Source organism: Ambystoma mexicanum, chromosome 9 (genome assembly GCF_040938575.1).
Source record: "Ambystoma mexicanum isolate Mex_15411 chromosome 9, UKY_AmexF1_1, whole genome shotgun sequence".
NCBI lineage: Eukaryota > Metazoa > Chordata > Amphibia > Caudata > Ambystomatidae > Ambystoma > Ambystoma mexicanum.
Genome location: NC_090931.1, coordinates 1,538,801,387 through 1,538,816,139, shown reverse-complemented (window position 1 = coordinate 1,538,816,139; position 14,753 = coordinate 1,538,801,387). Strand labels below are relative to the sequence as shown.

Here is a 14,753-nt window from a genome sequence, read left to right as displayed (position 1 = left end):
ACTGGACCCTTCAGGATCATCTCCAAGATGGGCGAAGTCAGCTATCTGGCGGACATGGGAGTCCCTGGGGTAGATCCTCAGGTATTCCATGTCAACAGCATGAAGCCTTTCCATAGGCGAGGAGAAATCTCATGTCTCTTGCTGGCTTCAAAGCAAGAAGAGAATGACAGTGAGCCCCTTCCCGATTTGCTGCATAGCAACCCACAGGATGGCTCAGTGGAGGGAGTGCATCTCTCACCAGATCGGAGGACAGAGCAGCAGAGGGCCTGCAGGGCTTTGCTCCGGCAGTATGCCTCTCTGTTTTCACTGACACCAGGCCTTACACAGTGGTGTAGGCACGAGATTGACACTGGTGACAGTGTACCTGTCAAAAGCAGGTGCTACCGCATGTCAGATACAGTTAAGAACGACATCCAGGCTGAGGTCGCTAAGAAGTTGGATCTGGGTGTTATTGAACCCTCAGTCAGTCCCTGGTCCAGTCCAGTGGTCCTTGTCTCCAAGGCAAGTTCCCAGGCAGGTACCAAGGATTGGAGGTTCTGTGTGGACTACAGAGGAGTCAATGCCGTCACCAAAACTGACACCCACCCATTGCTCAGGGCTGATGAGCTTGTGGACACCATAGGTGCTGCCAAATTTGTGAGCACCTTTGACCTTACCTCAGGCTATTGGAAAATAGCTCTGATGTACCATGCCAAGGAAAAGACAGCATTCTCAACACCTGAGGGACCAGTTTAGGGTCATGCCTTTTGGGTTGAAGATTGCCCCTGCCACCTTCCAGAGATTGGTCAATCATGCACTCAGTGGGCTGGAGGCCTTTTGTGTGGCCTTCTTAGACGATATCGCAGTCTACAGTTCCATTTGCGAGGGGCAATTGACTCACTTGGATAAAGTGTTGCAGGCCTTGAAAAGGGCTAACTTCACTATCAAGGCCACCAAGTGCCAGATAGCTCAGGGTAAAGTCACGTATCTTGGTCATGAGGTAGGAGGGGGTCAAATCCAACCTCTCCCCATTAAGGTACAGAATGTACATGACTGGGAGACTCCCAATACTCAACCCCAGGTGAGAGTCTTTTTGGGCCTCACTGGGTATTATCGCAACTTCATGGTGGACTATGGAACCATAGCTGCCCCTCTCACAGCTCTGACTTTGCCCAAACAACCAAGGAAAGAGAACTGGACAGAAGACTGTCAGAGGGCCTTTGTTGGCTTGAAAGAAAGTCTGTGTAAGGCACCTGTGTTGTGTGCGCCTGTCTACAGCAAGCCCTTTATTGTCCAGACGGATGCCTGCAACACTGGAATTAGAGCCGTCTCGTCCCAGTTAGATGACAAAGGGAGGGAACATCCAATCATATTCATCAGTAGACAACTCAAGGGTAGAGAACGTATTTATTTATTTGCATTTGTATAGCGCACTTGCAACCCAGGGGCAACGAGGCGCTGTTACATGAAGTTTTTAAGAAATTTTGATTAAGTGGTTACAGGTGACCGAGGTGGTCCCTTGGGTACAGGTGCAATAAGAGTGGGTGACTTCATACATGACAGGTGAGCAGTCGATCCTTATTACAGCAGTTATAATAGAGCATAAAACAATTACACAAACAATTAGACAAAGAGTTTGGTTTTGATTGCTTTGCGGAGTGCTTGGTGGGACTCGATCATTCTTAGGTGAGTGGGAAGAGCATTCCAGTGTGAGGCGGCCATCGTGGGGAAGCTGGAGCCCCCGGCACAGACTTTCCATGTCTTGGGAATGAGAATCATGTTAGAATAACCCTTTCTCAAAGGTCTCGTGGATGTGTGTTTAACAATTCTTTGGGCAAGGTAAGGTGGTGCCAGATCCTGGAGGCATTTATGCTTAAGGGAGAAGGTTTTGAAGACGATTCTCTCTTTGACTAGGAGCCAGTGAGCCTGCCTCCTCACCTCAGAAATGTGGTCTTTCCTTGATGTTCCCGTGGAAGACCTAAAGACGTTGTTTTGAACCAGTTGGAGCTTAGCCAGGTTTTTACAGGAGGTCCCTACAAGGAGGGCATTGCAGTAATCAAGCCTTGATCCAATTATTGCCCTAGCGATGGTATGGCAATTCTGGCAGGATAAGAAGGGTCTGGCTGCGTTAAGAACTTTGAAGTAGTAGGCCGATGAGGAGGCAATGGCGTTAACCTGCCTGTCCATGGTCAGATTCAGTCTAGGTAAACTCTAAGCGTCTTGACATTATTGGATACCTTGATGGGAATGTTGTCGATGGTGAAGGATAAGTACCGCTGAGCCAGATTGCCCAAGTTACTGGGTGAGCCGATTAAGAGGATTTCAGTTTTCTCACTATTGAGGCATAACCAATTATCCGCCATCCAGGACTGGATAGTGAAGTATATGGTGGTGAGGGTGATCATGTCCTCCTCGTAGTTGCCGGTGAGTGGGATAGGCACCTGTGTGTCATCCGCATAGTTTATCTGATCATGGGGCTGCAGGCATAGCTAGCCTGGTATACGAGATGCACAAGGAGTCGAGGATGCTGAACGGAGGCCTTGTGAAGAGGTTGTAGAGAGTGGGCGCGATGCAGGAGCCTTGACTGACTCCACATTTGATGTGGCTAGGGGTGGCACAGGCTGAGTCAGAGAAGACTTTCATGGCCCTCTCTTGAAGAAAGGATGTGATCCAGGCACATGTTTTGGGGGAGAAGTTGGCTGCAGTAGCGAGATGGCGGCAGAGGGTGTTGTGCTCCACCAAGTCGAAGGCCGCAGATGAATCAAGGAGCAATAGGAGCGCATGGTTTGCCCCAGTCTCTGAGATCATCCATTTGATTCTTTAGGTCTAGAAGGGCTGTTTCAGTACCATGACATGGGCAGAAGCCAGACTGCCGCAGGCCGGGGAGACGGTTATCTTTCAAGAATTTCTGGACTTGCAGCTAGGCTGCTTTGTCCAAAATATTTAGTAGGAAAGGGTCGGTGGTGATGGGCCTATAATCCCTTGAACCGTTGAGTCAAGGGAAGGATTTTTAAGGAGCGGGCGAACCCAGGTTTCCTTGAGATCTGTTGGGACATGGCCAGACTGGAAGAAGTTGTTGATAAAGGCAGTTAGGAAAGGGGCGAGGATGTTTGCTGAGTCTAATCAGTTGGGCCAGGCAGGCATCGCCCTTCCAATTAGAGGGTTTGATGGATTTAAACAAGAGTGATGACTTCTGGTTCCGTCATTGCTTTAAAGTCAAAAGGGGTGGAGGAGTTAATCTTGGTGACCGCAGGCGAGTTGCAGTGCATGTTGGCTATGAGAAGGCTAAGGGTTTTTTGGTGGTCCCGGATTTTAGTTTGGAGAGTATTCCGTTTGTTTAGCATAGCAGACTGAATGCTATTACACCAGCTTTCGTCCTTAAGGAGAGTGGGAGGGGGAGCGGACGGCTTTTCCAGCTCTCTAAAGATGATGAGGATTTCTTTGGACCCAGATTTGGCATCATTAATCTTTGAGTTAAATGATGCAGCTTTGGCTTGGATAATGTTGGCTTTGTACATTTTGGAAATGGCTTTGAAGGCACTTCTAATGGTATCAGAAGGGTTGGCTTTCCAAGCAAAGAGTGCCAGCCTTTTTTTGGCGCGTTCTTCAAGCAGCTCCTTTGAGAACCAGGCATTGGAATGCTTGACCTTTTGGGCTTTCTTAAGGGAGAGGGGAGCTATAGCATCCACAGCTTGGGTGATGATGTTTTTGAAAGTGCTGGCTAGAATTCTGGGGTTATTGGCCTTCAGAGCGGGCACCGTTAGGAAAGGTGCAATGTTTTCTGCAGTAAGCTGTCGTGAGCTTCGCGCGAGGACCACTGGACAAGGGGCAGCTGGCTTAGTGGGCCCTATTTTCGTTAAGAGGTTGAAATGCATATAGTGGTGGTCAGACCATGGGATTGGCGTGTTGGCAGTTATTTGGATGGTGCAGTTATGCTGACTAATCCATCCAAGGTGTGCCCTTTAACGTGTGTCGGTTCATGGATTGTGTGAGAGAAACCCAAGGTGGAAAGGGCTTTGTTCAGGGAATTGGCATGGGAATCCTTAGGGTCGTTAAGGCCTAGATTCAGATCGCCCAGGAGCAAGACTTTTAGATGTTGTCAGACAGGGAGAGGATGAGGTTCTCCTGAAAGTCGGCGATGGGACCTGGGGGTCGATATACAATGTGCATGGAAATGGTGCAGTTGTGGCAGATGTTGATTTTGAGTCAGAGGTAGTCGCAGTTGTGACTATGTTGACCTTCAGCCTCCCTGATAGCAGGGGCTTCCCTGGCGATGAGGGCAACACCCCCACCTCTCTGGTGAGTTTGGTCTTTTCTAAATATTGTGTACCCTGTAGGGATGGCAAGTGAAAGTGCAGGGCAAGAGCCTTCCTTGAGCCAGGTTTATGTGATTATCAGGAGGTCGAGGTTATCCTTAATAAGGAGGTCATTAATATCAAGAGCATGGGCCGGTACCGAACGTGCATTAACGAGTGCACAGTTGAGGGTGTCGGTTGGAAAAGGGGTGGAGGTAGGCAGTGGCAACTGCTGATCATGGGGTGCAGGCATGGCTAGCCTGGCATTAGCAACACAGGCAGGTAGTTGCAAGGGCACAACGTAAGGCGCAGGCATGGTAGACATATTATCAGCACAGGCAGATAGTGGCATGGGCACAACATAGTGCGAAGGCATAGTAAGGCTGCTATTATCAACATAATCAGGTAGTGGCATGGGCACAGGCAAAGGCACAACAGGCATGGGCACAAGGTAAGGCGCAGGCATGGTAAGCCGATTAACTTAGGTAGGCTACTGTTGAAAAGGAATGTTTCAGTATAGTTTGGAGCATTAGGCGCTTTAGGCCCTACCTTACAGAGACTACCTTCAAGGTCCAAACAGACCATAAGCCCCTGAAGTGGCTTATGCAGATGAAGGGTGAAAACCCAAAACTGCTCTGGTGGTCCATTAGCCTGCAAGGGCTAGACTTCACCATAGAGCACAGACCAGGGAAGAGTCATGATAATGCAGATGGCCTTTCCAGAAAGTATGTGACCGTCTGGATGAGGGTGTCTATCTAACCTAACCTCAGTCATAGGGGGGGCGACTTTGATGCTGGAAATGCATTGGAGGAACAGGGCCTCCATATCCCTGTCCTTTATTGCTTTTTATCATGTGTTCTGTCTTGTTTTCCATGCAGTAGTCTAGGCGGGACTCCTGGCAGTGCGGCTCTTCCTGTATTTGGTTTGGTTAACAGACCCTTGGGATACCCTTATGGCACTCTTGGGTGGGTGTACAACCCTGTACCCCTAGTGTATGTTTTTGGGCACCTGTGTGTGGCCCACAGAGCAGCGTACGGGCTGGTGGCAGCTCCGTTCTGAATTGACAGGTGCCCTATGCATCCTCAATTTTGGGATGCCCAAGCTCTGTCATTGGAATCAGTGGATTCCTGATGGGAAACAAGATGGCCCCTGTGGACCTTTGCCAAAGTCCTGGGAAGCCCTGGCTCTGTCCCTTCCCCCTGACTGGCTGTTGGATGGAAGTTCCATATATGCTGTTTTGGGGCAGTCCAGGCCAGACTGGCTGGAGCCTTCCCAATGACTGTATGTTGTGGGTACGCCCGTGGGGTGTGACCTAGGTGAACGGAGTGTGTGACGAATACGCAGTCTGTGTTGCAGGTGTCTAGTATCTGGTGGTGGACACAATGACTGAGACAGCCCAGCCCGAAACTGGTATGCATGCAGTGTGTAGTGCTGAATGGCAGAGTGCTTGTCACAATCCACATCCTGTGTTGCGAGTGTCTGGATGGAGAAGAAAGGCCTGAATGCACTGTGCGCCCGATTGGCTGCCTGACTGCCTGAATGCCCTTCTGAGTGATTGGTTGCCTGAGTGTGACCCAGCAGAGTGAATGGGAGATCAACTAGTATATCGGGAGGCCACTCACTGCTAGAAATCGTTCAGAAGCTGAAGTAGAAACTGACATTGAAACCGATGCTTGACTTTGAAGCCCACTGGAAGGAAAATAACTGCTGCTGCTGTCCTTCACTAATCTGAAAGCTGCTGTCCCTTCAAGGAACTGATCCAAGAGGACCTGGCTAGCAGACCTCTCCCTGAGCTACGAGGGACCATCGTGCACCAGCTGATCTTTACCAAAGCTCCCTGGTAGACAGACCTACGAAAGGCTGCCGACCGGAGAAGGGGATCGCTGAGGAGAACGAAGAGAAGCACCGGACAGCCGTCCACCGTCGACGACCAGAGCCGCTGTGCTCCCTTTGCCTAAAACATTTGATCCAAGGACTCCCTTACACTTCCTCGTCGACCCCTTTCGTCCTGCCAGAGACAGTCAAGGTCGTCAACGACCGAGGAGAATCCAGTGGTGGGTTTCCTGCCACCCGAAGACCTCAAAGACGCTGACAAAGCTACTGAAGCCAGCCGTGGTCACGTTCCATGCGCCGACGCCAGACACAGACGACCTGACACCCTTGCTGGGCCAAAGTTCTTCCCTAACTCTAACACTCGTTGTCGAGGTGCACCGCATGCCTCTCCTGTTGCAGGATGTTGTCGACCAATCGTCAACGAGCACCGTAAGGACCGAAGCTGCGGCCTCAACAACGTTTACCTTTTTCTTCAACTCAGAAGTTCAACGACCTGTGGCTCCTGCTTAAAAGGGAGTGCACTCAAGAAGGGCCCGTCGATTCCCCGACGAAGAACTCTACAACAGAAGGTACATTTGGGATGCAGAACTACAGAAGAAGATAAGACTCTAATAGACGATATATGGACTGAGCTTGTAGTGCATCTTCATTTACAGGTTGCCCAGGTGGGGGGAATCCGCATACAGAGCTGTGTCTAGGTATCGGGCCAGTATTCTGCCAATTGTCTAACCAACTTTTCTTCCTCCCAAGTCTATGGTTGATATCGTTTTGCTGTGTTGATTCGTATGCTATTTGAACTGAGTACGGTTGATGCATTTTAATGGAATCAGAGTAATCGTCGTACCACCTGGAACAGTATATATTTACCATTTAAAATTGTCAGAGCACAAAGTGTATTATCGTGATTGTGTATATAACCTTGAACCTTATTTAATGACTGTGTTTTAACTAATATAGTGTGAAGACATTCCTTTGTGGGTGCTTGGGGACTACACTGTACTTAAGAACCAGCCTGCATCACCTCCTGAGAAGCTAGGCCTTGACTGCTCGTCCATTGATACCAACAATAGAGAATCTTGGCTGGGGTCCTCTGTGCCTCTCCTCTACCATACAGAGAGCAGGAGTACAGACACCCCCCTCCGGTCCTTCACAGTGCAGGAAGCACCTGAAGATAAAAGTTTAAAAGGACAACAAGTACAAAGATAAGAGTGGTCACGCTTAGGAGGAGCAAAGAGCTGGAATTGTACAATCGGACCGAAAAAAAGGTCAGACCGTACAAAAAGTCTGAAAAATGCTACCACCAAAGGTTCGAACACCAAAAGTTTGAACCTTCGGTGGTAGCATTGTAGGTAAGTATTAATAATTTAAAAAAAGACTGCAGGGGCTGCGGGGGTGCCCCCCGCAACACCCCGCTCACTATACTGTGTGGTATAGTGAGTAGGGGTTGCGGGGGAAACCCCTGCAGCTCCAAAAAAAAAAGAGAAAAAGGACCTTGCAGCGCCGGTTCCCAATCACGGAAGTGAAAGGAAACTGCCGCTGCAGGGAGACAACGTGAAGGAAAGGTAAGTAGGGTAGGGTAGGGGTATGTTGGGGGTGTGGGTGGGGGGTGTTAAGGGTGTGGGTTTGTAGATGAGTGTTCGCATGGGAAATGTGTGAACCTTTTGTGGTTTGCACATTTCTCATCCAAACTTTTCCGTCGCTGACTTTTCTGCAGATCCCAAAGAGCCTGGTGTTATCGAAAGTCTCTAATTTTACCCCATGAAAGTATTGTATATGAAATGAACTGTATATAGGTACATCCTGTCAAGCTAAACTTGTATTTGAAACTAGAGTGACCTGAGCTTGGGGAAGGGAAGCCTAAGAATAATTGGATTATATTTTGTTTTGTGTTGAACTTTGTAAATAAGGGCCTAGGCTTGAGGAGAGGAATCCTAAGAGGCCCACTAAAAGCATGGTTTGTGAAGAGGGGCCTAAGCTTGGGGAAGGGAACCCTAAGAGGCCCACTAAAGACATGGGTGAACTTTGTGAAGAGGGGCCTAGGCTTGGGGAAGGGAACCCTGAGAGGCCCACTAAAGACATTGTTGAACTTGTTATCTGTCTGCAATCTTGCCTTTGTTATTCCAGTCAGTTTCCTTGTTCCTGGTCTATAGTTCAGTCTGCTGTTCCTTGATTCCAGTCCTTAGTTTCTAGTCTACAGTTCCAGTCTCCTGTACCCATGCACTTAGATTCTTGTCTTCTTGATTTTCATCTTTCTTCTGGTTCCTTGTCCTGAACCTTGCTCACTTTGACTTCCTATTCTTTCCAAGGCTATTTCTGTTACTATTCTTGTCCTCACTTGCTTGTGTAATTTCTTTGTTCAGAGTTGGCAGCTGGGTTTCCAGCATGCAATCTCTGCCTCTTTCCTTTGTCTTGTTTCAGTATTGTACCTTGTGTCATTGTTAACAGTGTGCTGGTTCCTGTTTCAAGAAACAGTCACGGTTCAGTTCCTGCGGGTCCCGTACAGGCTTCCGTCTTGTGAGTATGGTTACCTTGTTCGTGCTTTAGGGTCCAGACAGACATCCACTGTTGCTGCTCCTTTCCATGAGCATTCAGAGTGGGACCCTGTAAGAGTAACCAGCTTAGAAGGCTTGAGTTTCACCAGACCTGTGGGAAACTCTTGCCCCATTCTGCATACACCTCAAGAGGGAATCTAACGTGTTTGTCTTAATTGTACTCCCTGCCCCTTCCTATTCACTGCCTGTCTGTAGGTATTGCCTATCCTTTGTTGCCTGCAGGATTCCTTACACTCCTGTCCACTTTTTTTCCTCTTGGCTTTGTGAGCACGTCCCTGCCCTCAAGGTCCTGACACTCCTTCTCTGGCTTTCCCCGATGGTGCCCCTTATCCTGGGTTTGCCAGTATCTTTTGGACTTCCTTGTTCCATGTCTCTCAGGACAAGTGTAGAGAACTTGATTTGGTCGGCGTTCCTAGGCTCATCAACCACCTACACTCTGTGGTTCCGTCTCCAGGCAACGCTGCTTCTGCATGATTGCGTCAGCGTTTATTTGTGTCACCTCCTCTGCCGATCTAGTCTACGTCAGGGTTTCTTTTTCCAGGTAAGGATTGCCAGGTCTTCTATATAGGTCTCTGTAAAGAGAGCATCATTTTGCTGGTTCTTCGACCTCACGTCAGAGAGGGGGGTCAGCATTGATATCAACCAAAGATAAAGGTCCCCTTATTTTAACAACCTTTTTGGTACCCATATATGTGGGGAGCACAGGACTTCGGGAATATCTTAATGCAGCTTGGGAGTTCGCAAAGGGGAGCCACTCCCACCAAGATCCTGCTTGCCCAAACCCCATAGAGGACCTTGCATAGCGGGCTCACCTCCCAAGTCACAATGGGGTTGGCTGCCCCTTGGGGAGAAGGGACAAATTCCCTACATTCGCCACAGAAGGGCTCTGGGAAATGAAAATGATGATGACTGTTCGGATCACTACCACGCACACTAGCGCTCCAATGTCTAGCTGTCCATCCAAGCCCTTTCTGCCTGTATGCCACCAGATGGCGTGAAGATGACTGCTCGCATCACTTCCAGACAAACTAGCGCTCCAATGTCTAGCTGTCCGTCCAAGCCCTTTCTGCCTGTATGCCACCTGATGGAGTGAAGATGACTGCTCGCATCACTTCCAGGCACACTAGCGCTCCAATGTCCAGATGTCCGTCCAAGCCCTTTCGGCCTGTATGCCACCTGATGGAGTGAAGATGACTGCTCGCATCACTTCCAGGCACACTAGCGCTCCAATGTCCAGATGTCCGTCCAAGCCCTTTCTGCCTGTATGCCACCTGATGGAGTGAAGATGACTGCTCGCATCACTTCCAGGCACACTAGCGCTCCAATGTCTAGCTGTCCGTCCAAGCCCTTTCTGCCTGTATGCCACCTGATGGAGTGAAGATGACTGCTCGCATTACTTCCAGGCACACTAGCGCTCCAATGTTCAGATGTCCGTCCAAGCCCTTTCTGCCTGTATGCCACCTGATGGAGTGAAGATGACTGCTCACATCACTTCCAGGTACACTAGCGCTCCAATGTCTAGCTGTCCGTCCAAGCCCTTTCTGCCTGTATGCCACCTGATGGAGTGAAGATGACTGCTCACATCACTTCCAGGCACACTAGCGCTCCAATGTTCAGATGTCCGTCCAAGCCCTTTCTGCCTGTATGCCACCTGATGGAGTGAAGATGACTGCTCGCATCACTTCCAGGCACACTAGCGCTCCAATGTCTAGCTGTCCGTCCAAGCCCTTTCTGCCTGTATGCCACCTGATGGAGTGAAGTTGACTGCTCGCATCACTTCCAGGCACACCAGCGTACCAATGTCCAGATGTCCGTCCAAGCCCTTTCGGCCTGTATGCCACCTGATGGAGTGAAGATGACTGCTCGCATCACTTCCAGGCACACCAGCGCTCCAATGTCCAGATGTCCGTCCAAGCCCTTTCTGCCTGTATGCCACCTGATGGAGTGAAGATGACTGCTGGCATCACTTCCAGGCACACTATCGCTCCAATGTCTAGCTGTCCGTCCAAGCCCTTTCTGCCTGTATGCCACCTGATGGAGTGAAGATGACTGCTCGCATCACTTCCTGGCACACTAGCGCTCCAATGTCTAGCTGTCCGTCCAAGCCCTTTCTGCCTGTATGCCATCGGATGGAGTGAAGATGACTGCTCGCATCACTTCCAGGCACACTAGCGCTCCAATGTCTAGCTGTCCGTCCAAGCCCTTTCTGCCTGTATGCCACCTGATGGAGTGAAGATGACTGCTCGCATCACTTCCAGGCACACTAGCGCTCCAATGTCTAGCTGTCCGTCCAAGCCCTTTCTGCCTGTATGCCACCTGATGGAGTGAAGATGACTGCTCGCATCACTTCCAGGCACACTAGCGCTCCAATGTCCAGATGTCCGTCCAAGCCCTTTCTGCCTGTATGCCACCTGATGGAGTGAAGATGACTGCTCGCATCACTTCCAGGCACACTAGCGCTCCAATGTCCAGATGTCCGTCCAAGCCCTTTCTGCCTGTATGCCACCTGATGGAGTGAAGATGACTGCTCGCATCACTTCCAGGCACACTAGCGCTCCAATGTCTAGCTGTCCGTCCAATCCCTTTCTGCCTGTATGCCACCTGATGGAGTGAAGATGACTGCTCGCATCACTTCCAGGCACACTAGCGCTCCAATGTCTAGCTTTCCGTCCAAGCCCTTTCTGCCTGTATGCCACCTGATGGAGTGAAGATGACTGCTCGCATCACTTCCAGGCACACCAGCGTCCCAATGTCCAGATGTCCAGATGTCCGTCCAAGCCCTTTCGGCCTGTATGCCACCTGATGGAGTGAAGATGACTGCTCGCATCACTTCCAGGCACACCAGCGCTCCAATGTCCAGATGTCCGTCCAAGCCCTTTCTGCCTGTATGCCACCTGATGGAGTGAAGATGACTGCTGGCATCACTTCCAGGCACACTATCGCTCCAATGTCTAGCTGTCCGTCCAAGCCCTTTCTGCCTGTATGCCACCTGATGGAGTGAAGATGACTGCTCGCATCACTTCCTGGCACACTAGCGCTCCAATGTCTAGCTGTCCGTCCAAGCCCTTTCTGCCTGTATGCCACCTGATGGAGTGAAGATGACTGCTCGCATCACTTCCAGGCACACTAGCGCTCCAATGTCTAGCTGTCCGTCCAAGCCCTTTCTGCCTGTATGCCACCTGATGGAGTGAAGATGACTGCTCGCATCACTTCCAGGCACACTAGCGCTCCAATGTCCAGATGTCCGTCCAAGCCCTTTCTGCCTGTATGCCACCTGATGGAGTGAAGATGACTGCTCGCATCACTTCCAGGCACACTAGCGCTCCAATGTCCAGATGTCCGTCCAAGCCCTTTCTGCCTGTATGCCACCTGATGGAGTGAAGATGACTGCTCGCATCACTTCCAGGCACACTAGCGCTCCAATGTCTAGCTGTCCGTCCAAGCCCTTTCTGCCTGTATGCCACCGGATGGAGTGAAGATGACTGCTCGCATCACTTCCAGGCACACTAGCGCTCCAATGTCTAGCTGTCCGTCCAAGCCCTTTCTGCCTGTATGCCACCTGATGGAGTGAAGATGACTGCTCGCATCACTTCCAGGCACACTAGCGCTCCAATGTCTAGCTGTCCGTCCAAGCCCTTTCTGCCTGTATGCCACCTGATGGAGTGAAGATGACTGCTCGCATCACTTCCAGGCACACTAGCGCTCCAATGTCCAGATGTCCGTCCAAGCCCTTTCTGCCTGTATGCCACCTGATGGAGTGAAGATGACTGCTCGCATCACTTCCAGGCACACTAGCGCTCCAATGTCCAGATGTCCGTCCAAGCCCTTTCTGCCTGTATGCCACCTGATGGAGTGAAGATGACTGCTCGCATCACTTCCAGGCACACTAGCGCTCCAATGTCTAGCTGTCCGTCCAATCCCTTTCTGCCTGTATGCCACCTGATGGAGTGAAGATGACTGCTCGCATCACTTCCAGGCACACTAGCGCTCCAATGTCTAGCTGTCCGTCCAAGCCCTTTCTGCCTGTATGCCACCTGATGGAGTGAAGATGACTGCTCGCATCACTTCCAGGCACACTAGCGCTCCAATGTCCAGATGTCCGTCCAAGCCCTTTCTGCCTGTATGCCACCTGATGGAGTGAAGATGACTGCTCGCATCACTTCCAGACAAACTAGCGCTCCAATGTCTAGCTGTCCGTCCAAGCCCTTTCTGCCTGTATGCCACCTGATGGAGTGAAGATGACTGCTCGCATCACTTCCAGGCACACTAGCGCTCCAATGTCTAGCTGTCCGTCCAAGCCCTTTCTGCCTGTATGCCACCTGATGGAGTGAAGATGACTGCTCACATCACTTCCAGGCACACTAGCGCTCCAATGTCTAGCTGTCCATCAAAGCCCTTTCTGCCTGTATGCCACCTGATGGAGTGAAGATGACTGCTCGCATCACTTCCAGGCACACTAGCGCTCCAATGTCCAGATGTCCGTCCAAGCCCTTTCTGCCTGTATGCCACCTGATGGAGTGATTATGACTGCTCTGTCCAGATGGACCCTGTTATCTCCACAGAGAGTGTTTGGGAGATGGGGGAGTCGGTGCTGGCGGACATCAGTTCCAGTGCGATATATATGGGGGAGTATAGACTAACAGGGCCTTAATTTCCTTCCTGTAGAGCATGTGATAGAGCCATCCTGATATGTATCTGGGTATTGTTCCAGACTCTGGATGTAGAGCAGCAGAAGTCCTTCTTTCTTACCTTATGTTTCCTTGCATTTCTTGTTTAGCAATGAAGCTCCTGGTGTTGTGTTGGTCTCCAGAGATGAGCAGATTTTCAGTTTTCAGGCAGGCAGAACGGTACCTTAGTTGTCACCTCTTTCACTGCTTTGTATATGATGCAATCTCTCTTGAAGGGGATTCTGGCCTGTAGCATGGTGTAGCTCCTTAATGATCGGCATGATGTTGTTGGATTTCTTTGCTGCGATGATGGGAATGGCTGTGGTGGCTGTCAGTTGAGACAGGGACCACTTCAGTACACCACACCAGCGAGAGAGGCATTTCCACAGACCACGTGGAAGATTAAGATGATTTGTACAAAAGTCCTAACATCTCCCTTTGGACTGAAGGTCATAATCATCCACAAAAGAGGGAGCTGGTGCAAGAATGGAACATTCTGCAGGCCCTCACTGGTGCCCAGAAATCTATGGGCACTCTCGCTGGATGGAATGCTGGGTACTACAGCCAATCGTGGCCCATTTTGACTCCCTCATCCAGATGTCAAGCTGCACCTCACTGATGAGGCCCAACAAGGCTGAAACATGTCTGGGGGACCTGGCCTAGCAGTTTGGGCTGGGCTGGGCTGCTCCCACAAGTGGCAATACTTGACTGATTTGCAGTTGATTGGACCCCTTTTTGCAATGGCGCAGGCAACCTAAACAGTGGGGATGAAGGTTGCCCAGAGCAGTGCCAGTGGTTCAGATTTATTCAAAACCTTCCACCCATCACTTTTCTTATTCCTGTTCTTTAAATACATACAAATACAAACAATGCACACTTTCTTAGCAGGAAGTGATTGCACTTTCTTAGCAGGAAGCGGTTGCAATTTCTTAGCAGGAAGCGATTGCACTTTTGTTGTGGGACACCAGAGGGAAGAAAAGGTCAAATATGATGCTAGAGAAATGTGGAGAGACGGGCAAGAAGTAACAGCTGCAAACCCCTCAATTTTTCAGGAAAGATACATGTCTCGGGAGGATAGCTCAGCCGCAACGTGCTCGCCTTGGAAGCAAGATGACACGGAGCAACACAGGTTTGATCCACGGGTCTGCGCTTAGAAACCTCTGGGTATTAAGCACATTATATATTACCTATCATATCATATCATCTATCATGTGAGGAATCTAAGAAGGTCACTTCCGTTGGGAATAAGAATGTGATGATTGGAAACTCACCCGCCTCTGGGGCTGCGCTGCTTCCTCCCGCTTCCTCTTCATGATGAGCAATGGGAACCGAAGCCGGGTCTTCATCTTTCCACAGAAAAAACATGAAGAACAAGTAATTAAATGTTGAGGGTTTCTGGAAGTATCAATTGTGAGTCTAGACTAAAG

At 50.1% G+C, this 14,753-nt stretch overlaps 1 protein-coding gene across 2 annotated transcripts in view; it reads right to left on the bottom strand.

The window, feature by feature from the left end:
- LOC138489475 (zinc finger protein 436-like) overlaps positions 1 to 14,753 on the bottom strand; it is a 188,014-nt gene that overhangs the window by 39,818 nt on the left and 133,443 nt on the right. Inside the window, exon 6 of one of the 2 annotated variants that reach the window (XM_069617210.1) lies at positions 14,598 to 14,672. The exons of the other annotated variant lie outside the window; for it this stretch is intronic. Within the exon in view, the coding sequence (XP_069473311.1) occupies positions 14,598 to 14,672 (75 nt within the window). The remainder of the gene's footprint in view (positions 1 to 14,597; positions 14,673 to 14,753) is intronic. 2 annotated transcript variants of the gene reach the window in all.